Source organism: Triticum dicoccoides, chromosome 7A, assembly GCF_002162155.2.
Source record: "Triticum dicoccoides isolate Atlit2015 ecotype Zavitan chromosome 7A, WEW_v2.0, whole genome shotgun sequence".
NCBI classification, from domain to species: domain Eukaryota; kingdom Viridiplantae; phylum Streptophyta; class Magnoliopsida; order Poales; family Poaceae; genus Triticum; species Triticum dicoccoides.
In genome coordinates, this window is record NC_041392.1 from 530,835,932 (window position 1) to 530,860,756 (window position 24,825).

The 24,825-nt window shown below is 44.7% G+C and overlaps 1 protein-coding gene across 2 annotated transcripts; it reads left to right on the top strand.

The window, feature by feature from the left end:
* The first annotated feature begins 16,564 nt into the window (after positions 1–16,564).
* On the top strand, positions 16,565–24,785 carry LOC119328866 (kinesin-like protein KIN-14M). 2 transcript variants are annotated; one of them, XM_037601858.1, is made up of 20 exons: positions 16,565–16,624; positions 16,707–16,799; positions 17,736–17,961; positions 18,219–18,370; positions 18,461–18,544; positions 18,662–18,739; positions 18,806–18,931; positions 19,014–19,043; positions 19,358–20,062; positions 20,157–20,238; positions 20,317–20,412; positions 20,494–20,673; positions 20,750–20,856; positions 20,966–21,144; positions 21,521–21,685; positions 21,768–22,021; positions 22,103–22,266; positions 22,587–23,137; positions 23,436–23,536; positions 24,516–24,785. In XM_037601858.1, the coding sequence occupies exons 2-20, from the start codon at positions 16,761–16,763 to the stop codon at positions 24,596–24,598; spliced, it is 3,402 nt and encodes a 1,133-aa protein (XP_037457755.1). In that variant the 5' UTR covers positions 16,565–16,624; positions 16,707–16,760; the 3' UTR covers positions 24,599–24,785. The 2 variants fall into 2 exon arrangements, with proteins under 2 accessions (XP_037457755.1, XP_037457756.1); XM_037601859.1 differs by lacking the exons at positions 16,565–16,624; positions 16,707–16,799; positions 17,736–17,961; positions 18,219–18,370 and having other exon boundaries at positions 18,521–18,567.
* The last annotated feature ends 40 nt before the right edge of the window (positions 24,786–24,825 follow it).

Consider the following 24,825-nt stretch of genomic DNA (forward strand, 5'->3'; position numbering starts at 1 on the left):
CTACAGCAGCCCTTAGTGTTTAAATCGTTGACAAGCTTTGTTAGAGTGTTAGGTCAAGAACAGCAAGTAATCAAAGCAAACAGTCCTAGTATGGCTGGCTGATGCAAACAAGCAATTAAACAGATGTGTGAGAAAATCTTACATATCAAGAAAAGAAGCAAAGAAGGAGGCTTAAAGACCATCACCTGACTGACCAGATTTAAGGGGCATTTAAACATCATGTGCAACGTATGAACTAACATAAACATTGCATATTCCAGATTCTACAATGGAATGCACATGTATTAGGTTATGCCATGTATGATGGTGCCTAAATGTACAGATAGCAGGAAGGAGTGATTCATCATTGCACGCACAATTGAATTGCAGGTTAAGGGCCAGTTCGATTCCACCTTTTCAAGGCATATTGTCAAAATAAGCCATAAAATAAGTAAAGAAGTCATTTTTGAGTTATGGGCTTGGGCTTAACTAATTTCTCTTTAGAGGGGGTGTTTCGGGTAGAACCTCACTAAAAATTGAAGGGAAGGGGAATAGTGAAATGACTTTGTTGTCTACCTATATTACACTCAAAATGCAACTGCTGACACCTGTGTCACACCTGACCCTCAAGTAAAAACAAACACACAAGCATTCATTGCCCTGCCCGCTTGCATCTCCTCTCCCCTTTCCCTCTACCTCGATCCCCTGCCTGCAGCACTAGGGTTCCTCCAGCGAGCCATCGCCACTGGTCCCATCTGGCCTGGTCCTCGATGATGCTATGTCCAGCTAGGCTACATGGCCGGTGGGTAGGGGCAAATCTCCCTGGCTGCTCCTCCCACTGGCGCCGCCCCTCATTCTCATGGTCTCCAGCAGCTGCACCACTGTGGTTCGTCCAACGCACTACTCCGGCGGGCGCTGCACAACTACGGTTGATGCCACACTGCGGAAGAAGGCACCTTATTCCCCCTCCCCTCCTCCCAAGCCATGGCCTTGAGGTGCTGTTGAAGGATGAGCTCATCCAACAAGGTGAGGATCTCCTCTGATTTTTTGCCAAATTTTCATTCTGATCCACTATACGATGAATTGCTATGAGCTGCTTCTGCTGCTGCTATATGATGCATTGCTATGAGTTGCTCCTATTGCTGCTATATGATGAATTGCTATGAGCTGCTGCTGCTGTATGATGAGTTGCTATGATCTGCTGCTGCTATATGATGAATTGCTATGAGCTGCTGTTGTTATATTATGAGTTGCTACAAGCTGCTCCTGCTGCTGCTATATGATGAATTGCTATGAGCTGCTCCTACTGCTGCTATATGATGAATTGCTATGAGCTGCTCCTGCTGCTGCTATATGATGAATTGCTATGAGCTGCTGCTGGTATATGATGAATTGCAGACTGTCGCTGCAGTATGATGAGTTGCTATGAGCTGCTGCTACTATATGATGCTTTCAGGTGGTGCTGCTATACGATAATAACCGGCCACTTGGACCATCGAATTTCAATAAATAATTGTTCTTCATTTAAATGTGGGTCATGCGTTCTTTGTTTAAATTAGGCAATGGGATCTCTATGGAAAACATTGACCAAAGTAGATTGTGCCAAGTAGATGGTATCTTTGTATTTGCATTTTGAGCAAATAGTGATGGTTTGTTTTCCTATCATATTAATTACTGCACTGGGTTCAATTTGTGATGTTTGCAAGTCAAATTAATTTCCATATGGGCAGCAAAATGAAAAAAATATAATGTAATCTAGACTTTCCACTGATCATACCAAAGATAAGCTGAAAACACAATGAAAAGAACTGGTTGGCTTATTACATGGAGCTTATATTCACAGGTGCTTATTTTCTTAGGATAACTCGTAATAATTGTCCCTAAGAAACTTGGCTAATAGAACTGGCATACAAATAACATGTCACGATGATTGCAATGGAGGAGTGATGTACCATAGCACACTATATAGGCTCACCGCTGCCTCTCCTTTTTTTGCGATGTTCCATGAAATTGCCACATACATCTTGTATTCATTGTTTAACCCTATCTGCAAGTTGACACGGCTAATTTCAGACATCTCTACATGATACTACATTGCATATCCCTTGCGCATATTTAAACCACCAATTAACGATTGTGTGCGTACCATAAACTAGCCATGACTCTGTATGCTGGACTAGCAGGCACTCTAAGGGAGCCTAATGTAGTGCACTGGAATTCCTACATGCCACCTACGATTTTGTGTAATGTACTGCCCTTGTTCCTAAATATATGTCTTTGTAGAGATTCCAGTATGGACCACATACAGATGTATATAGATGCATTTTCGAGTGTAGATTCACTCATTTTGCTCCGTATGTAGCCTATAGTGGAATCTCTAGAAAGACTTATATTTAGGAATGGAGGTACGAGGTAGTATCATGTATGACATCTACATATCTAATTTAGCAGCCAGTAGTGGAAATCATTGTCTGCACAAAGGGATTACTGGTCGAAAATCCTAGCAAAGCACGCTGGCAGGCACAGAACAATACAAGAGAAAGAGACGTGCTTACAAGATCATAGCAATGCCTCAGTCCAGGATCTTGGTTGGCCAAGCTGTTAGATCCAGAAGAAACATCGTTCTTGTAGTTTTTGCCAGCTGCATAACAGGTAACAGCGACCGGTTAGTATTTTTGAAGTACATCGGGCAGGTGATGCTGGACGGGTTTAAAGGTGACAAGTACCTAGGCCGTGGCAGGTGCTTGGCATCTCTCCAGACGGTGGGAATCAGGTTAGAAACGTTGAGGGTGATGACGCTGCGCTGGCTGTCGGGGTCCGGTAAGTAGATCTAGAACCGTCGAGTAGGGTATGTGTGGAGCGGCTTCGGTAGGGTGGACTACGGTGTGGGCGAAGTGGATCTATGGCCGTGGACGAGGGCGTAGGTGAAGCTGCTCCAGTGGTTGGGTTAAGGATGGTGTCGACGACGTGGATCTGCGGCCGTGGATGGGGCGTCAGAAGCTGCTCCGGTGGTTGGGTTAAGGATGGTGTCGACGATGTGGATCTGCGGACATGGACGGGGCGTCAGAAGCTGCTCCGGTGGTTTGGTTAAGGGTGGTGTCGATGATGCAGATCTACAGCCATGGACGAGGCGTCAGAAGCTGCTCCGGTAGGTTGGATGAGGGTGCGAGGAAGCGGATCTGAGGCCGTGGACTTGTGAGTTGGCAAAGCGGCCCCGGTAGGGTTGAGAATGGTATAGGCGAAGCTACTCCGGTAGGGTTGACGATGGTGTCGGCGAAGCGGCTCCGGTAGGGTTGAGGAAGGTGTCGGTGAAGCGGCTCCGGTAGGGTTGAGGAAGGTGTCGGCGAAGAGGATCAGAGGCCGTCGACGGGGGCATCGGTGGGGCGGCTTCGGGGGGTGTGGACGAAGCGTCTCCGATGGGGAGTACGAATGAGCCGCTGCAGATGCGCGGCGTTTGACGAGAGTACCGGCGAAGCAGATCCGGCGCCGTGGACAAGGTCGGCACTGAATGGGCTGTGGTACAGTGGTGGATGAGCGGTCTACTTGTTTCTAGGGGAGGTGGGAGGGGTAGATGCGGCCTCGGAAGCAGATCCGGCGAGGTGGACGCCGCTGGCAGTGAATGGGCTATGGTACGCCGGTGGATGAGCAGTCTAGGGTTTCGAGAGGGGAGGGGAGAAAGGGCGATGAAGTACGGACGGCGTGATGTAAGATGCTCTGGTGCTGTGGAGTTAGTCATTTTTGCGGGAGGGGGAGAGGAAATGGGGGTGCCGTGTAGTGGGGGAACCGGAAGTTACCAAAGAAGCCCCGACCTATCATGTAGATGAGGGCGGTATTGTAACTGTTGGTCTCCGTGCACCAAGGAAAAAAGGAGGATTTCGCATGCTAAAGACTAAGGTGGCGGAAATTTTAGAAGGAGGCGGGAGATTTTGCCGCCCGCGGGATCGTTCGTATCCAGTTTCAACTAATTTTGGACCATGCTAGCGGGATGGTCATGCTAGACTGTGTACACGGGGCACGCGTCAGCAGTTAATAACTGGTGTGAAGTCCACCCTAGAAAAAAAAGACAATAACTCAGGATGATGCGCCGATAACTTAGACGTTCACACGGGCGCGGCCAATCGTACGGGTGTAGTGGCGCGTTCACAAAAAAGGGATCAAACGCTCAGCCTATGTATTTCTCGTGTAAATAGATAATTTAGTGGCATTGGTTATTTACTTTAAACATAATGCATTGACGTGTTAGTGTAGAGGCGCACAAAAAGAAAAGAATATTGTAGTCAGCTACTTAAAAGTGTTACCTCATATGATTACATAGCCTCCATTTCATAAATTGCGTACCTGTTGAATTCATATATGAATATTACATATATTACTTCACAATAGAAACTTAAATCATCCAAGACTAATGAATTTGAATGCAAGAGTAACAATGGTGCATGTACATGATAGCTACATTGGTTGTTTGAAGAAACATCACTGTAACTTTGGCATGCACAACTGAAAAGGTTTATTTAAATAGAAAAAATGTGATATGTGAGTGTCCAATCTTTATAGCATTGAATCGATATTGTACCTTTGGCCACAATATGAAGTAGATATTGACTTATGTTCAAGCGATGCATGTCCACGATCGCTAGATAGTGATACGTGAATGAATTGTGCAATCTCTCTCACACGCATACATATCTCATTTCCCTATGGGCATCGGAATCACACACGCGCACTTCGTGTATTTCTCTCCCTCTGTCAGGGTTAAATTTGTCTTTCTACCCCGTCCTACAAGTCTCTCACACAGAAACATACACGCTTTCTATGTCTAACATGCCCACCCCTTTAATTCCGCCCACCCACAGCCACTAATGTCTCAAAGTATAATAATATCTCTCACACATATGCTATCTACCTATCCCTTAATATAGCTAGACATGTGTCACACAAACTCCTTCTCCCTACTAGCAAGATGCCCATGCGTTGCACGGAACATCAAGATGCATTTGTATGAGAAGTTTATCTTGTGGGAGAAAAGGATGAACAAGGGAATGCCTTATTTGCAAATGCGGAGAGGGGTGTGGGTATCTTTTTGCAAAATTGCCATAGTTTCCTTCCTGTCCGTCGGATATAAATCGGATGGCCTATATTGCAGGATGGCAGGAACACCATCATCACCAACTCTGTTTTTTATAAGAGTAGAGATATGTGAGGGTCACTGCCCCCCCCCACACCCCCCCACTTCCCAACACCGAAGGAGTAGGGTGACACCTTGATCTTGATACTAATCTATCGACTGGCTTCTCTCTCAAACATACACACACACACTACCCGGCACCGAAGGAGTAGGGTGGCACATCGATCTTGATAATAATCTATCTACTCCTCTTTCAAACACACACACACTCGCTAGTTGTGCCTCTGTGCCTACCGCGTACACTCTCGATACGTCTTTCTCTCCCCCCCCCCAATAATGACAACAGAAGGGTGACAACTCGATCTGATCATAATCTGTCAATTGGTTTCTCTCTCAAACATTGTGTCTCGGTGCCTCGCTCACTAGCCCCCTCGATATGTAGACTTCTTGCGTGCGCACAGCTGTAGTGACGATGACGCTGAACCCAGTGTGCCTTGTTTTTACCGGCCTCATGTGATAGTTTTCACCCTGTTTTCTGTTAATTAACAAGGCAACCTTTTCTTTGTTACTACTAGTGAATCTGAAATCATTCAGGGCAGACATAAAATATATCACTTCAACCCAATTATCGCAGCAACTATTTTAAAAGAAATTAGCTAGTTGCCCGTGCGTTGCACGAAACATCAAGATGCATTTGTATGAGTAGTTTATCTTGTGAGAGAAAAGGTTGAACGAGGGAAGGCCTTATTTGCGAACATGGAGAGACGTGTGGGTATATTTTTGCAAAATTGCCATAGTTTCTTTCCTATCCGTTAGATATAAATCTGACGGCCTATATTATAGGATGGCACGCACACCATCATCACCAACTCTGTTTTCTACTCCCGCCGTCCGAAAATACTTGTCATCAAAATGGATAAAAAGAGATGTATCTAAAAATAAAATACGTCTAGATACATTTCCTTTTATCCATTTTGATGACAAGTATTTCCGGACGGAGGGAGTATTTGTCTTTTTAGAGATTTCAACAAGTGACTATGACCGGACCTTACCAACATACTCAAAAAAGTAGTCCATAATTTTGATGTTACCCTCTTTTCTTGGCGGTGCAGTGCCATCTGGATACCTCATAAATAAATCAAGGACAAATCTGACCCCTTCCTGAAAAGACATACGGAGCAAAATGAGTGAATATACACTCTAAAATATGTCTACATACGCATTCGTATGTGGTAGTCCATTTGAAATCTGACAAAGACAAATATTTAGGAACGAATGGAGTATATATAAGAGTATACATGGAGATATATCTCCAGCATGGTCTACAACAAAAATGTGCTGGGCTGGTTAGCGCCGGATGCTCACAACGCGATGACATGAGTTCGAATTCTGTCTTTTAACTTTATATTTTTATATTATATATTACACTAATTATTTAATATATACTTCTTTCGCTACTGTACTGACATTGGAACCCACAGAGTACTTAGAATACAAGATTAAGGATGGACTTGTTTCTTTTTAACTTTCTGTACAAAGCTGTAGCCACCCTGCAAGTCACGTGTACACTGTACATGCAATTAACTTTTTTATAGAGGGACAATCATACAGGCAATTAACTCAAATGGATTGGATGTCACTCTATTATTTCCAGCATAAAGAGCATCTCCAACGATAGCCGGCAAATTTCCTCCCACTTCCTTAAGCGGAGGACGACATCAAACGCCGGTGGCATACATTTTTACAACTCTAACCAACCTGATGAAATTCGTGCAAACACGGACTGATTTCATATAAGCATGGAGGATTTCGTATAAAAAAGCCGGATCTTCATATAAACATGATGGATTTCATTACATTTACATGAACTAAGAGGTGCCAATCCGGCTCTCTTGTATAATTAATACTCCCTCCGTCCGGAAATACTTGTCCTAGAAATGGATGTATCTAGACTTATTTTAGTTCTAAATGGCCGTCCGCGGATCCCTTTGTCTTCCTCATGTCCGTCAGACACTTGCGGGGTCGATGAAGGTCCTCGGAAGAGACGAAGCAGCAAAGAAACCACCTGAATCCATGGTCGTCGCCTCGGCGGTGGCCTTCATGGGTCCCAAGTGGCGGCGGCCTCCCGTGTTCTACTTCTCGTCGATGATGTCGGCGGACACGGAGAAGCTGGCCACCGACTGGTCGCTCTCCACGCACCCGGCTTCTGTCTCTGCCTGCATGGCGCTGCCGCAAGCACGGGAGGCGCCCACAAACACGGGAGGCGCGGCCACCGCAGACACTGGTGGCGCGGTACGACGCGGCAGCGACGGCGCCCGTACCGGCATGCTCGCCGCCGTGCCGGCGTGGAGCAACTCGCCACTCCTCATCGAGTTGAACTGGAGCGGCGAGTTGCTGAACCACGCACCTGCTTGGGGCGGCAACTGGCTCCGTCGGGCCAAGCGAGGTTGGTGAAGCATCGAGCGGCCTCGCCCGTATCCGGAGGGCTCAGCGGGCCACCCAGCCGGGTAATATGCCGGAGAACGACTCATCGGAAGCCATCGGAAGAGTGGAGAAAATGGTGAAGGAGGAGATGGGGGAGCGGCGGAGGGGTGCGATTCTTGCCCGCTGTCTGTCTGGCCTTGTGTAAATAGAGGGCGGACAGTAGGAGTTTGGCCGGCGTTTGGCCTCATTTAAACTGAGGGCGGACGGGAGGAGCTCAGTCGGTGTTGCGTTTAATTTCGGACTACTCATGAACGGATGTGTGGCCGGAGTAGGATTCTCGGTTTGCATGCGGATTTAACGTAGGGGTTTAATGGAGGCGTCGGGTGTGCAGCGGGCGGCGTAGTACTATTTGATTTGATAGCAGTAATGAGTCGTCAAATCACAAAGGCCCTCGCCTCTCGTGAAACTGACCGAGCTAGACTGCCCTGCCATCTAGCCTTTTAAAAAATGTATATACTCCACTTTTGTACAGTAGTAGTATCGATGGATTGCGCCATGGAGCAAAACTTGAAATTAAAAAAAAGGTGGTACATATAGAGAGGGAGTATTCGATTTGACAGCGGGCGGAGCAGTTCCCGATACGGCTTTAATGCAGACAAGGGAGGGAGTAGCGGTTCCCGATATGTTGAACGGCCAATGCATCCTCCTTCAATTAATGCATGAGGGAACTAATGGGAGGAGGCCCGGGAAAAGAGGCTGCATGATGTGAATGCAACGCAGTTTGCCCTCATTGCCTTCATATAAAGGCGCCCCTTCATTCCAATGCATCTACCACATCGTACGCACCTAAGCATTTGCCTAAGCACCTACACTAAGCGCAAAAGAGCTCACTCCAGACCCATGGCGGCGATGCCCGTGAGCGGCCAGCGGCTGCGCCAGATGGTCCACGACGCCGGCCTGCAGCATGGCGCCGAGGATCGTCTCCAGACGGTGTTGGAGACCGGCTGGTGGATGGCCGCCGTCGACGCCAACTACGACTCTCAGTTGGACCAGATGATCGTTGCCACCAGCAACAAGTTCACCGTCCTCAAGAAGCTCGCGGACGACATCGCTGTACTCCTCCAGCCCGCGCGCCCGGGCTCCTCATTGCCTGCCACCCTAATCGGCCTCCATGGCCGGAACCTCTTTCAAGCACTAGTGGCCCTGCGACTGCCCGTTGACACCACGAAGAATGTCCACCTGGAGGTCGCGCTCGCCGCGAGGTGCCTCGCCCTGCAAGAATTCGTCGACCTACACATCCACGTGTACGAGGAAATCATGTACATAGGTATCTACAAGGCCAGTGAGGACACTACGACGTTGGCCTTCCTCAACCGGCTGGAAGCCTTGGATGCCTTTGCTGAGAAGCACCTCGACCTCGCCACAAAAGTCGCCGCTCCTTAGCCGCGATCGATGGCCCGGCGCACTAAGTTGAGGAGGAGGAAGTTGTATGTTCGTGGATCCATCTTTATTCTTGTCTTCTGTAACCACCACTGTGATCTCATCATTGTGGCCTTAATTCTTATTATGTTGTTGCATTCTCGTTCTAGTCAATACCGACATGTGCGATCCCTTTGCTTAATTATATGCATCACTGTAACTAGTACTCCATCCGTCAATTTATAAGTTGTGCTTATCTTTTCCATCAACTTCGTGCAACGCGCGGGCATCTTGCTAGAAACACTAGAATATGTCTATATAATCCGTATGTGATAGTCCATTTGAAATCTCAAAAAAGACAAATATTTAGGTACGGAGGGAGTAATATATTAGAAGTATATCAAAACAATAGTGATTTATTTCAAGTTTGTGAACAAATACTACTATTCTACTATTTTGGATCCGTCGCAACGCACGGGCACATTGCTGGTAAAAGGAAAAGGCATGTCGCGTTCGCGTCGCACCCCCCCCCCCCACGCCCGGGAATCGGGAGTACAACACGGCCCGTCCGACACGACACATAGCTTAGGGAAGGCATGTTGCCTAGCATTTTCACTTTCATGTGGGACCGCCATTGAGCAAACCGACACCCCGCCCGCCGCCGGGTTGGAAAACAGAAACGAGGGGAAGATCTAGCTGTAGCACGGAAGCCAAGAAATTTGGTGTCAGACGGGGCTCGTTGATAGAGTAGGAGCATTCTGTACTAGTACTACTCCTACTAGTACCAAGTTTGTACTCCTAATACTATATTACTAGTACTACTACTATACAACTAGTAGGTACGTGCACGGCACAACATCGTAGGAACAAAAAACGGGAAGATCTTGTTTTGGGTTATTTATCTTTTTTTTTAATCAACGTAGTATGAATAATATGATGTGGGGGGCACCCATGAAGCTTATGTGGCTTGGTTGCATGGCTACGGAAGGTTAGAGAAAAATAAATAGATAATGTGTTTAGAGTGCACTCCACTAAATAGATATACTTTGGATCCATTGCAATGGACCAATACATCTATATCTATACCCCCTATATAGTGTGTGAAAAACTTTGAAAGTTGGTCATTGGATGAAGCCAATCCGACGGTACAAAGATGGCAAATCTGAGCACTACTGGCCGTTGGATATCATCCACCAGATTCTGCCACATGTATAATCTAGAAGACTCCATGGTTGAACTTAATTCATGACTAACTTTGCCACAACTAAGCTTAGGCAAAGTTATTAGTTCTTCAAAATGAGAGCCACAAGTTGGCAAGCCTAAGGGAATCTTGCCACATTTTTTGTGTGTATGTCATGTGGGGCCTTAGTGTGGCTTGCCTAAGGTGTGGCTTGAACCAAACACTCACCTAAGTTAATCAAACTTGCCTAACCTTACATTCCACCAGATTTTGCCACATGTTAGAATCCAAAAAGCTCCACATGTAGAAGCATAATGCACAAACCACCAGAATCTCATGCGTGCAATGCACGTGTACCTTACTTGTACTAGTTGGTAGTAGTAAGAAACAAATTCCAGTTTGGGCACGAGCTCGTACTGCGGGAGCACCACAAGGCCTGCCGCGGGAGTTACATTTCCCTCTCGGGGCCCACGGGACCGAACTTCAGTGGCTTAGTGCCCGGCCTATGAGTCAATGACATGCGGACCTTAAATGCGGCTGGCCCACATGTCATTCTCATGGTGGTGGCCTGGTTCATGACTCACTCGTTCGAGATGAACCGGCCGGTGGTGGCGTGGCCGTGGCGAGGGTGCCACAGCTGGGCGTCGGGGCGTTACGAGGCGTAGATGGCCACACCGGTGGGTACTACCTATAGTACATAAGTACTCCAGCTGAGGATTGATGCTCGGGACAAAATGTGTCACAGCCGCTGGATGAAAATTTGATGGTGCGGGAGTACGAATCAAAGCACAGCAGCGGAGCAGGCAAACCGCGTCCAATCGGCTGTGTCTGTGGTAGAAAGTTGATGGTCGCCGCAGTTCAGCTGGCCCGCATGTCATGCACACAAAGTCAGAGGAGCGGTGGGGCCGAGAGGGATGAGGGGCACGTCGGGGGGATGAGGATCCCCTGACGCGAACAATCCTACCATTCTGTCACTGGCATGTGGGACCCATAAGTGTGGGTCCCACCTGTCAGCGAAGGAAAGGCAGGGCAAGGCAGTGATAGCCATGTCAGAGGATCCATGTCCACGTCGGGGGACGTCGTGCCGTGGGTTGGAGCGGCGTCGTGGGAATCACGTGTGGGTGTGGCAGTGGTAGAAACAAGAAACGTGATGGTCGTCGTGGTTCAACTTCCATGGACAAGCTGTCATGTCTGCTGACACATGTATATCAAAACTAGAGTGTTTATATTTCAAGCACGTGAACAAGTATTATTGTACTACATTGGATCCATTGCAACGCACGGGCCAGCACATTGGTAGTAGTAGTGTTCATCTCTATCTCTAGAGGCCTTCCCTCCTTCATCATTTTCTCTCACAAGATAAACTACTCATACAAATGCATCATGATGTTCCGTGGAACGCACGAGGATGTTTCCTTGGGGGTCTCTCCAGCACAGTGTGGCCGTAGTTGCAAGTTGACGCCCCTTGAGATGCCGACGTTGAGGGGCACTCGGATTTCCTTCGACGAGCAGGTAAGATGAGTTTGATCACGTAGTAAATGCATTCTAAAGACTACTTCCATGTCCATTTCCTAATTCTCCCCCTGCCCACTGTTTCACAGGTTAGACTCGGTGCGAGTGGAGATTGGCTTGCATATGTACGGGAGGGTACCAACATCAATTTGCACAACATTTACAACGGTGACACCGTTCCCGTAGAACCTTTGTCCAACATTGGGATCAGCCATGCAACGGGCCACCGCATGAATTGGTATGATGGAACCACGGTGAGATTGAATAAGATAGCACGAACCTTGCACATGGCGGTCAAAGGCGGACCATGTTGTCTGTGGCCGATTTGTTGCCGTACGAGTAGGAAGACATTGTGCTCCTTTCTAACCGCATCTTCGCAATGACAAACCAATTTTGTATGGGACACATCCTACGATATACTCCCTCTCTGCCAGTTTATTTGTTTTGGATCTTTTCGTTTTATAAGTTTCAAATTCAAATTTAGAGCTTCCCATCACATGTTGAGATTACAATGTCCATTAATTCGCTGCGTGCATGTATAGTAAAGAAACAAATCTCGAGTTTGGCACAAGATCGTGCTGCGGGAGCACCACAAGCCCTGGCGCGGGAGTTACATTTCCCTCTCAGGGCCGTCGGGACTGAGCTTCAGCGCCTTACTACACCTACCTTTGAGTCAATAACATGTGGACCTGATAGGTGACTGGTCCACATGTAATGCTCCCGTAGGCAGAGGGGCAGTGGGGCCAAGAGGGGTGAGCCGCAGGTCGGGGGACATGTGGTTTCATGGGTTCGAGCGGCGTCGTGGGAATCGCGGGTGGCTGTGGTAGAAACTTGATGCTCGCCGCATTTTAGGTGGCCCACATGTCATGCACACAAAGGTAGAGGGGTGGTGCGGCCGAGAGGGGTGAGGCGCACGTCGGGGGGGCGTGGTGTCATGGGTTGGAGAGGCGTCGTGGGAATCGCGAGATGAAACGTGATGGTCGCCGTAGTTGAACTTCCATGGACAAGCTGTCATGTCTACGGACACATGCACTGCATACCGATCACTGGAAGGAGTAGCAGAGAAAGCTATATATGCGGATAAATAGTTCCTTATAGTCAAGCGGACCCACGCTACTACTCTATTCCAAAGACATGCACACCATCGAAATAGTCCATCTATATCAATATACACCGAGAGGGAATAATTTTTTACAAGAGAGGAAATAGTTCATCCATCCATAATGCCCTCCTGTTGGTGCAGCCTTTTCTTCTTCTTCTTCTTCTTCTTCTTCTTCTTCTTCTTCTTCTTCTTCTTCTTCTTCTTCTTGCTCTCATTCTCTGTGGGAGACGGCTTCGCAACAAGCTCTTTGGACCTTGCAGCTATCTCGAAACTCACACGGGCATCGAGGGCATCATATTTTATCCGCTCGTACGTCAAGGGATAATTCTCCCATCCAGATGACCTTAATGCCACCATCTCGTCACCCTTCTAAAGATTTGTACCGAGCACAAAATTTGCTACGTCGAATAGGGATGGTGTCTGTTTATCACAATATTCTACAGGAATTTTGATTCTGGTTTGTAGGTCAGCGATGCTTTTCAAATCAAGGTTGTACGGCTCCAGCTTCTGTTTTTCCCCTTCGATGGCTGCCCCACAGAAGTATACGTCCTCCCGAGACAAGAAATCGTGAAGCTCATGTGGTATGGAGGGCGAGTGTATGATGTGGTACACCAAAACATCATCTTCGTGGCACAGCTGAAGGACGGTGGCGCGCTGGATCTTCCCAGGGGCACGCTCCGTGTACTCTGCGTCAAGACCGATGACCCTCGTCTCTACCTTTTAGAGGGAGTTGGATACATTGTTGATCCACTGCCGAACAACCCTTGGGTGGACGGTGACGGTGGCAACTATGCGCATCGAGCCTTCGACGAGGACATGTTGGACGCTAAAAACCTGCATCTCGATCTCTTCCGCCATTTGGAACCCCTGGAACGGAGGGCTATGGTTTGGAGAATTAGGATTAGATGGCTAGTCTAACTGAAGTAGTAGATGATTATTTGAAGAGGTTAAAACAATGTGAACGCAGTGGGGTTTGGATGCAAATGAAGACGAAGGGGAGGTGAAGAAGCCGAGGAGAATCGGTTCCCGATGGAGAAGTAAATGGGAGAAGTAGCGTGCAGGCAGTTGATTAGACGGCTAGGTAGACTTAACGAAAAGGCTATGCGGGTAGACTGATGAGTCGTACCTGTTCGTATACGTGCCCATCCTTCCTAATATGTGGGACCTATGCAAACAGATAAAAACTGTGTCGTAGTTTTTTTTGAGCGCGTGAGTGGGACACACAACATTCTGTGGTTAAGGAATACTCCCTCCGTTTAGGTGAGTATAAGTCACCTTATGAAAATCAGGTTTTCCCAAAACCTTTAGGCGTGGAGCATTAACTTCCTGCTCGATCCCCTCCCAGCATCGTTAGCCAGCGTTCTCTTCCTCTGCCGTCGCGTTCTACCTTTTCATTTTTCCTCTTCTCAAGTGTGGAACGATTTGCATGTCGTCCTTGGTGATCCCCACTATTTCTTATTATCTCAACACGCGCGCTTCTACATCATCAAAATTGTTGTAGACATTAGATTTACTATCGTGATCCACTAGCATCCTTCTGATCTATGCATGAGAATCCTCTGCCATGCTTCATGCATTAGTGCATTCTAAGTGGATTTTAAATCAAATTACATTTAGTTATGACATGCACTACAACTCATTACCTATATTTTCCTAGCCATGCAACTATGCTACATCAATAGGACATGCATGTGGATTATACGTTACATTTTTGCATTAGCATATCAACAGAGCGCTGCCACATCATTGGTTGCATGTAATTCATCGATTAATTGTTTCATTAGATTTTTGCTCTCTCATATACAGGATATATACCTCAAGTTGAACTATTGCTTTCACAGTGTTATGATCAAAGTGATGAAACTGAATTTGTTGCTTTCATAGTGCTATTGTCGTTAATTTCATACATAAATTCGGAAAAAATCCTGACAGAACTAATACACAAACTGAAATTGTTGATTTGACATTGTTCACTTTTATACAAAATTCTGACAAACTGCTATGTTCAAAGTGAATATAATAATACTCATTTTTAGATAAAATTCAGACAAGAGTGCTTCTAAAATTGATATAATTGAATTTATTCATTGTTCAGATAAAGTGCTCAAAAACACACTAGCATCAATCTGCATGAATACATTGCAGAGGCAACATAAGAAAACCACATCTTCAACACATGGACATCTCACTGTCTAGACATAGCACTGCCTAGATATATAGCAAATGCAACAGAAAAACCCAGAGGAGCTTTCTAAACACCCCTGCATCTGAGCATCTCCATCTTCGGTGTCTTGATTTCAGCAGCTTGAATTTCAACCTTCTCCTGCGGTTTATAGATCTCCATCTTCTCACATATCTCTTTCGACGGATCTTCCATCAACCTCATCTTTTCCTCTCTCTTCTCCCATACAGTCAGGCACAGGTCCACAACCAGGCAACTCCGAAATGACGTCGTCGGATTGTCCACCCAGGAGTAGAACTCACAGCCCCAATTCCTCCAATCTTGTGAAATTTCACAAAAGATCCAAAATTATACACCAAAACTGTGCACCAATCAAATGGAATCAGAACAGTGCTAGAAAATACCTGCCAAAGCATGCACTTGTGACATCTTCTTCCAAGATTATCATCACTCCACAAAATCCATATGGACATCCTAAGCAGGAATCTTCTCAGCCAATTCCTCCCGCGCAAAGCAAGAACCTTCTCAGCCGATTCACGCGTGAAGGAGGCGCCTCAGTCAATCCTACCTGGAAAAACATTCGCCACGTAGGCAAAGCCGGAGTAACGATCCTGGTTTTGCAGTTGGGGGTGGATGTGGTCAAAATACGACAGTTGGGGGTATTTATTCTTCTTTCGTTTGAAATAAGCACTATCCCCTCCATCCTAAAACTTGGACAAGTGAGACTTGCATTTAGGGATCAACAATAGAGGTAGTAGCAAAGATAAGTACTAAAGTTTGAAGGGAAAATATCTAGTGCTACCAAGCCGTAGGTGCTACCATGATACGGGGTTCTGGGCTGTCGGATTCTCAGATAGAATGGCTCGCAATTACTTTGCAACACTTGCAGAAAAGCCTCCGAAAAGTCCAAAAATGACGCATAGGTCCAACAGATCCAACATCTCCTGAATGCCGTCCGGTCTAAAAATCCGACGGCTCAGATGCCCGTATCACGATAGCATTTAAGTGTCGGGAGCACGAGATACCCTCCCAAAGTTTGAAAGGCATGATAACCAGAGTTGTGGTGACCGGTGAGGCCCCTCCCTTACCTTTCCCTCCACCTCCCGCGTAAGAAAACAGTCTGCTGATCTGACCTTGTACCTTCCCTGGGCAAGTTCAGTGAGAAGAATCCCAATCCACGACGGGAACCAAAATCACCCCCAAAATCTAGCGCGCAGCAGACAGCACAAGCACATCGATCGCCCCCGCACGTCGCCCACTCGCCCACGCCTCTCTTCTCCCCGGCGCGCGCTCGCCCTCCCTCCCTCTTCTGGTCAAACGGCTCTCGGCTCCAATCCCCCGACCCTCTCCTCCCTCTGCCCGCGCCCGTCCGCCGGCCGCACTCGGTTTCCATGTCCGCCGCCACCGCCGCCGAGTCCCGTACGTAAAACCCTCTCGGGCTTCATTCAAAGTATGGTCGCCCCCACGCCGATGATGGTTAATTATTGACTCGTTCCACCATTTTGATTTTCCCCCGTAGCGGAGCGGCGGCGATCGGAGGCCGTCGCGTGGCTGCGCGCGCTGCTCCGGGAGTCGGCGCTGCCGCTGCCGCTCCCGCCGCCGCGCGCCTCCGACGACGAGCTCAGGGCCGCGCTCGCGGACGGCGCGCTGCTCCGCGCCGCGCTCGACAAGCTCGCCCGCCCCGCCTCACCGCGCTACGAGGTACGCCGCCACCCGCCCACCCGCTTCTCTCCCGCTACGGCTTGTCTGGTCGTGATCGCCGTTGACACTGCGTGTGCCGCAGGGCGCAGCGGCGGCGGAGCGCGATGTCGGGCGGTTCCTCGCGGCCGTGGAGCGGATGGGCCTTCCCAGCTTCGCGCCCTCGGACCTCGAGACGGTACGCGTGTCGTTTGTTTGTTTGTGTTCTTCATCCAGCAATCGGCGTGATAGTGATCACCAGCGCTCATATTTTGGATTACCCGTTGACCCGTCGCCACCTGCCGACGGGGAATCGGATGATGTGATTGCTGTGAGTGTGAGGTAGCTGGAGCTTCGCGTCGAACAAGTTAGGAGCTCGTTTTCGCTCTAGGTTCTGTGTTGCCGGTTGTCATTGAACGGTTTGTTGTGTGGGCAAGTGACACATTAATCTCTGTCAGTCTGTGCTTGCCGAATCTAACTGCTAGTGGATGTCGCATGTGGTTTGCGATAACCATCAACTCTCAAACAGTTGAACAAATAATACCTCCAGTTATCGAGCTGGTAGGATATCTGAATATCTGATCGGCCAGTATAGTTGGTGATCAGTTTCAAGTTCAGTTTAATTGTAAAACAGTGGTAAATTGTCTTTTTACGGCGACGGTGGTAAATTGTTTTCTGAAGTAAAAAATGACAAATATAACTATGCAGCCGTGGGTTCTTTACTAGAACACGTACCAATTGCAGGTAAAATGTTTTTTTAAGTAAACAAATGGTTAATTGCTGTCTGTAACTATAGTGTGTTCTAGTCCAGAACCCATGTAACACACCGATTGCGTTGGCTAGTCCGATGCCATGTACAAATGGCAAAATTATGGAGAATTCCTCTTTATCATTGAACATAATACAGGTTTAAACTGCCTAAAATATTGAAGTTAATAAAATATTGGAGTGCCACAATTTTTTAATGTGATATTATGTGCTGCAGTAGTACTATGCACATGTGTTTTCGCAATAGTTGTCAGTTTTGCAATGCTGCCAAGGAGCATGTTTGCAGTTCCAGCTGTTTTCTGCAATACAAAGTTTCATCTTCGAGGCCTTATTGGGTTTTGTTGCGGCATTATTGCCACTAATTTAGGGCCCGATGTCAGCTGTGGTTGCCTGTCTTCTTGCACTAAGGGATCGGTTTGTCTCCCATGCTGGGGAAGGCTGGACCTGCGGCCTTCCACAAAATGGGAGGATGCACACCGTGGGATTCCCCAGAAGGGAGAATGGCCAGGTCACACAAAATTCTGAAGTAAGAGAAGATGTCAAACAAATGGAAACAACGCTACAGAAGGTCTCCAAAAGTCCAGCCATGTCAGGTGAGATCCTATTTATGTGTTCAAAGATTTGGGTAGGGGATTAACTCTAGGAGTTATCCAGTGAGGGTATACTGAGGGTGGTGCTTTACATTATTCCTGAGGATTGAGAATATAGAAGAAATCGTAATTTTAACAGTCAAGTTGTACTACTAAATTGCATGTATGTAGATTTATACATTATTGACCGTTTCAATTAGAGATGTTTTTATACGAAACAGGTTCCGTTATCAACTAAATCATTTTTTCTTCTTCTGTAGAACCACCTTCTGTTATATCACGACCTGAACTATCTTCTACAGCACGGCATGCCGGACGCAATTTTCATGAAGTCTTCCAACTGAGGCAAGGAGGTTATTCTGATCTGCCTAGTTCTAAAATTTCAGATATGATGAAATCCACCAGCTTGGATGTAAGTACTGTGTACTAAAATATACCTGTTGGAATTATTTAGACATCAGATTTGATTTTCATTCTCTGCGTCACAATATTCTTGTTGCAGAATGCCCCTACTCAGTCACTTTTGAGTGTTGTGAATGGCATCCTTGATGAGATTATTGAGAGGAAGAATGGAGAAATTCCTTATGTAGGCTACTCAAAAGCAATGCAGTTAGTTTATTCCTTTCATACATTGAAACTCCGATATATTTTGCTGTAGACTCTTTTCATCCTCTTGAATATGAAAATAGTATTCTTTGCACAGCATCTCGCTTTCTTGTTGAGAAAGATCATATTGGAGGTTGAACGACGAATTTCTACGCAGGCTGAGCACATAAGAAATGTAAGGAATACTTATTCACACTTAATTTTTCAGTTTGTTCTTGTTGTAAATTTAACCTCCATGCAGCAAAATAACCTTATGAAAGCACGCGAAGAGAAATACAAATCGAGGATTAGAGTTTTAGAGGCATTGGCCAGTGGGACAAGTGGGCAAATACATGTAAGCTCAAATGCAGCAAATGGAAAAGCACATGTAAGTTTCGGTGATGATGACCTCAATATAAGTGCAAATGGTTGGCTTCTTTCCTTATTTTCTTTCCTTAATTGTTTTCCAGGTTGCTGCAGAGCCTGTGCACCGGATGAAGGTTTGTTTCTCATATAACATTGGTGACATCTTCATATTACCATCATTTTCCTATATTATATTCAAATTATGAAATCCTGCTATGTTTTCCCCTCATATCTTTCATTTGATGCCACTTCTACGTCTGCTCTTTCAATCTTTACAAGAGAAACACTTTGCACACAGAAGCTTTGCCTGTCTTTGCTTTAGGAAGGATGAAAAACCAAGAGTTTGAATTTATCCATACCAAGAATAATAGACTTATTACTGCTAATAAAAATAAGAAAATGAACACATTTTTTTCTATTTTTCAAAAGTAATTCAATTTATTTGCAGATGGAGAAAGACAAATTTGAAGAGAAAAGGCAATTACTTGAGGAAGATCAGACAAAGCTGACGAAGGACAAGGAAAATGTAACTACACTGACAAAGGATAAGGAAGATATGACTAGATTGTTGAATGACAAGGAAGACATAATTAGATTGATGAAAGAGAAGGAAGAAATGGCTAGGTTAATAAAGGAGAAGGAAGGCACGGTTATCTTGAAGAAAGGCAAGGATGGGGATAGAAATCAATCAGCAGATGAACATATAGCTAAGCCAATTATGTATAAAGATGAACTCATCAGTTTGATGAAGGAGAAAGAAAACTATAAAGTTACAATTATGAAATTAAAGTTAGAATTAGAAGCCATGAAATCATCATGTGAAAAGAGCCACAGCCTGTTGGAAACTAAGAACAAAGATGTAGTTAATCTTCTAAAGGATAAAGAGAACAGTGGCAATGTAATATCACAACTCAGGCAAGAGCTTGCCATGGCAAGAAGATCACATGAGACATATATTCAAGATTTGAAGACTACGGCTTTACAGGAAAATAGGAATTTTGAACAGAGAATAAAGGAAGTGGAGCTAAAACTAGAAGATTCTACTAAGAGAGAAAGATATCTTGAAGAATTGTTGGAAGCAAGAATCCAAACCTGGGAGCAGAAGGAAATCATGCTGAACCAATTTGTAGGTGTACAAATGCAGAATATTCAGGTATAGGTTGGTTAAAACAATCTTTATATTTCCTCTATATTTCTTTTAAGAATTGATGAAGTCATCAATTTAAGTTAAAACTTCTCCCTATCAGGATTTGAGGTTATCTTCTATTTCCATTAGGCATGAAATCCAAAACTGCCAGAAGAGATGGTCTGAAGAACTTAGTGGCCTTGGTATGAACAAATGAGTGAGTAATTAATTGACTTCTTGTTGTTGGCACTTTATAACTTAAATCTTATTTGATTCCGCAGGACAAAGCCTTAAAGTATTAGCAAATGCTTCAGAGAAGTATCACGCTGCTCTTGAAGAAAACAGAAAATTGTTCAACGAGGTTCAGGAGCTAAAAGGTGGCTATGTGAGCAACGTCAATTTACACATGCTGATATTATAACTGTGTCAACTTTCTAAGAGTTCTAATTTTTTATCAGGAAATATCAGAGTCTTTTGCCGGATAAGACCTTTTCTTCCTAACGAGGATCATAAGTCTAGTACAACTGAAATTACTGGTGATAACGGTGAACTCATTTTAGCAAACCCTACAAAAATTGGAAAAGAGGGGAATAAGTTGTTTAAATTTAACAAAGTTCTTGGCCCCACTACTTCTCAAGGTACTGATGAATATGTGGCCTATTCCGTGGTAGTATACGATGTGGTTTGATTTTTTTAATTTATGTTTTTTTCTAGATGAGGTATTCAGGGACATTCAACCACTAGTTAGATCAGTCCTTGATGGCTATAATGTTTGCATTTTTGCGTATGGACAAACTGGATCAGGAAAAACCTACACAATGGTATGAAGATCTCAATATAACAGTCTTAAATTTCTTTTTTGAGAATTATAACCACTATTTATTGACAGATACGATGTGTTTATTGTGCCTTTTCTAATTAATATCTCAGACTGGACCTGAAGATGCTACGGAGGAGGAATTGGGTGTCAATTTCAGAGCTCTGAACGACCTGTTCCTTATATCACGCAATCGAGGAGATACACTCAATTATGAAGTCAGTGTTCAAATGATTGAGATATACAACGAACAAATCCATGATCTCTTAGGAAGCAATGGTTCAGAGAAGAAATATCCTTTTGTCGCTTACATTGTATAGTCACCTATGTTTATTATGCATATTGATCTGTTTTGATGTGGTCAACATACATACACTATGATGTGTTGATTTAGTTAACAAATCCATTGTTAGTGTGTCTAGATTAAAAAGAAGGATTAATGCAACTGAAATACTTAACCTAAGGTCTAGTTGTAAACTTGACTGGTCAGTTGATTCGCTTCAAATGAACGTGTAGAAACTTGGAACTTGGTTGAACATCCCTTTACTGTCCTTAATGGAATGCCACGTATCTGTTTCATCTTGTCATAGCACACCCCCTTAAACCTCTGGAAGGTTACAAATGCAAGTACGTAAAGAACATACTGTTGTTTCCTTTAACTTGCACACTCTAGGGATTTTGAATTCCAGCCATCCCAATGGGCTTGCTGTTCCTGATGCAACATTGCATCCCGTCAACTCTACGACCCATGTTATTGAGTTAATGAGAACAGGACTTGGGAACCGATCTGTGGGTGCAACAGCACTGAACGAGCGAAGCAGCAGATCTCACAGGTTAATCTTACCGCTCCATGATTTCAGTCGAGGTTTCCTGCTGATTCTATTGAAAACCAGGCTCATTTCGAGTATTTTTCAGTGTTGTCACTGTACATGTTCAAGGTGAAGATTTGAAAACTGGAGCTACTTTGCGCGGGGCCCTCCATCTTGTTGATCTTGCTGGAAGCGAAAGGGTGGACCGTTCTGCTGTTACAGGCGATAGACTCAAAGAAGCACAACACATCAATAAATCTCTGTCTGCTCTTGGAGATGTTATATTTTCTTTATCACAGAAGACTTCTCATGTGCCATACCGAAACAGCAAACTTACACAAGTCCTGCAAAGTTCTTTGGGTGCCTATCTTTCCTCATTGGCTATCTAACACTGTTTTACATGTTTTATATTTTTTATAACTTGAAAAGATTCATTTGTAGGTGGCCATGCGAAGACCCTGATGTTTGTGCAGATCAATCCAGATGTCTCATCTTATGCAGAGAGTTTAAGTACTTTGAGGTTTGCTGAAAGAGTTTCAGGAGTGGAACTAGGTGCTGCAAAGGCAAATAAAGAGGGCAAAGATATCAAAGAATTTAAGGAACAGGTGAAGAATTTTGCATGTTTTATATTTTGCTAACTAATTTATTATTGAAACACTGGCAACAGAAATGTATAACCAACTTCTCTTGATTACATATAACTAGTACTATTCTAGTATCCTCAATGTGTTCTATGCACCTGGAAAACATAATAGATGGTGTAAGCGTGGAACTTACCTCTGGCATGAAATGCAACTACATGATACTTCCCATGGAAAAAACATACAATATTTTTTTTGAGAAAAAATACTATAATATTAACAGTTTACCACATGATACTTCCATGTATCATTTGATTACTATAATATTGTTTTTCACCCTGCAGCTCTCACTGCTCAAAGATAAAATTGCAAAGAAGGATGAGGAGATCAACCAGCTACAGACTCACAGTCCAAGGGTAAAGACAGGCAAACGTGCTGATTCCTTGCTGAAACATTCGTCCTCCTCCCCAGGAATATACTCCCTGGGAAGCAAAATGCAACATCGAAGAACGGCATCTGGCGGAAAGGCAATGGGCCTTATCAGTAGGGCAGGCTCCGATGCTGATAACTTCTCTGAGATCAGTGACAGGCATTCTGAAACTAGCTCCATGCAGTCGATTGATGATATTCAGCAGCAGAGGGAGATTATGGTACTTTCCAAGCTCCCTGAAGATGATATGGGTCCGAATTCAGCTGACCCTGAGCTTGCCAGCTTTGGTTACGCTGATTCAGAGGGGAGGTTAAGCGATATATCAGATAGTGGCATATCCATGGGTACAGAAACCGACGGCTCAATAAGTAGCATGGTTGACTTTGCTCTCTTCCCGGAGCAGGAAAAAATAGCTAGCACATGGAAAGAACAAGAAACTGCACCCAACACACCAAAAGATCGACTGTAAGTACTTCCGGTTGTCTTGGTAGCATCATGAACTCATGGTTCCATTTTCAATTTAGTACTGTACCATCTTTCTGTTCATAGGAGGGGAGAAATTCCCTTTAGTATTCTCTACCATGTAAAAATGCACTATTAATTAATACAAGTAAAAGCAATCCATGTGACTGGAGTAGGTAACTAAGGTAATTAGGCACTATGATGTCAAAAATCTTAGATGAATATCTCTATATGCTTACTTGGCCCTTAGCCTTTTGGCTTACCTATTTTTACTTGTAAGCACTCATTCTTCCTCATGCAGACCTAAGGTGACTACTCGAGTACAAAAGGCAACAACACCAAAAACAGCCCCATCTTCTAGTGTGTGGCCCAAATCAAGAGATTCTACTCCTAGATCTTCAGGTAAGCTCACTTGTATCTCATTGAAATTGTGCGCCACCATAGCAGATATGGTTACTGCTTTGGGGTGCAATTAAATCAACTGTTCGTGGCTTAGGATCTAAATATCTGAGTAAAGATTATTGCAATGTCCTTATAATGCTTCAGAATGTACGCTAGTACTATTATCTAAAGATAAGTATAGTAGTACTCCTATTATATTTCAGAATATTCCATTGACCGCGTAAACAAGTGCAGATTTAATGCTTGGAAAAATTAAACCAGTACCCACGAAATAACATGATAAGACAATTTAGAAATCTACAGGGAGCATGTCATGAGTCTGGGCCCACTTCAAGTTATTATAGCTCATGGACTATAGTTACTGTGGCTCATGAACTGCAGCAGATTTAGTTCTGTTAGTTTGGCTGGAAGATTAGGAGATAATTTGAGTCTTAAGGCACTGCTCAAGTGAGCGCTATAAAAGAATATACTTCTTCCGTTTCTAAATATAAGCCTTTTTATTAGAGATTTCAATACGGACTACATACGGATGTATATAGATGTATTTTAGAGTGTAGATTCACTCATTTTGCTCCGTAGTAGTCCATATTGGAATATCTAAAAAGGCTTATACTCCCTCTGTCCCAAAATAAGTGTCTCAACCTTAGTATAACTTTGTACTAAAGTTAGTATAAAGTCGAGCATTTTGGGATGGAGGGAGTACATCATATCTGTTCATTAAAGGTCTCCTCCTGCACCTATGGTCTATTTCTCCCGACTCTAGTATTATACAGTATCTGCTTTGATCCGCGCCGTCCCCAGTTACTCTTGTGCAGTATTTACCCATTCATGAACTAAGCTCCCTAACCAAACATTTCGGGTACAATTTAAATTAACTGAGCTTAAATTATACATTTGATACAATACAGCAGACATAAGCTTCACTAGGTCCAGACACACATACAGTACTCTGAAGTGTTTACCAACTATTTTGTTACAGCGTCAGCAAGCACACGAAGAAGCACAATTACACAAGCAACATCCTCACCAAGAACCTCGAATACTCCGAAGCGATGGAATTAGCTCAAAGTCGATGAACTTCTTTCAATATTCTTGTTCCTTTATGTACAGAAAATTCAGAAAGTATTTTTTAAGTTGATGGCTGCTTAGTGATGCTGCCCTTTGTTTAAGTGAGAATGTAAATGACACTGTACATACGACACTGCTTCGACAAAACATTGTTGAGTGTTAAATAGAAGAAAGGTTGTCATTCTTGTTGTTTTAGCTTCTTCCCTTTTTCTAATGTAAGA

What these genes read in the sequence shown, in the direction of transcription:
- LOC119328866 (XM_037601858.1), top strand. Translation starts at nt 16,761, where the DNA reads ATGGGCCTTCCCAGCTTCGCGCCCTCGGACCTCGAGACG. An exon ending in AGCAATGGTTCAGAGAAGAA is followed by an intron (nt 21,145 to 21,520) that starts ATATCCTTTTGT and finishes TAACTTGCACAC; the next exon opens with TCTAGGGATTTTGAATTCCA. An exon ending in TCAAAGAATTTAAGGAACAG is followed by an intron (nt 22,267 to 22,586) that starts GTGAAGAATTTT and finishes TTCACCCTGCAG; the next exon opens with CTCTCACTGCTCAAAGATAA.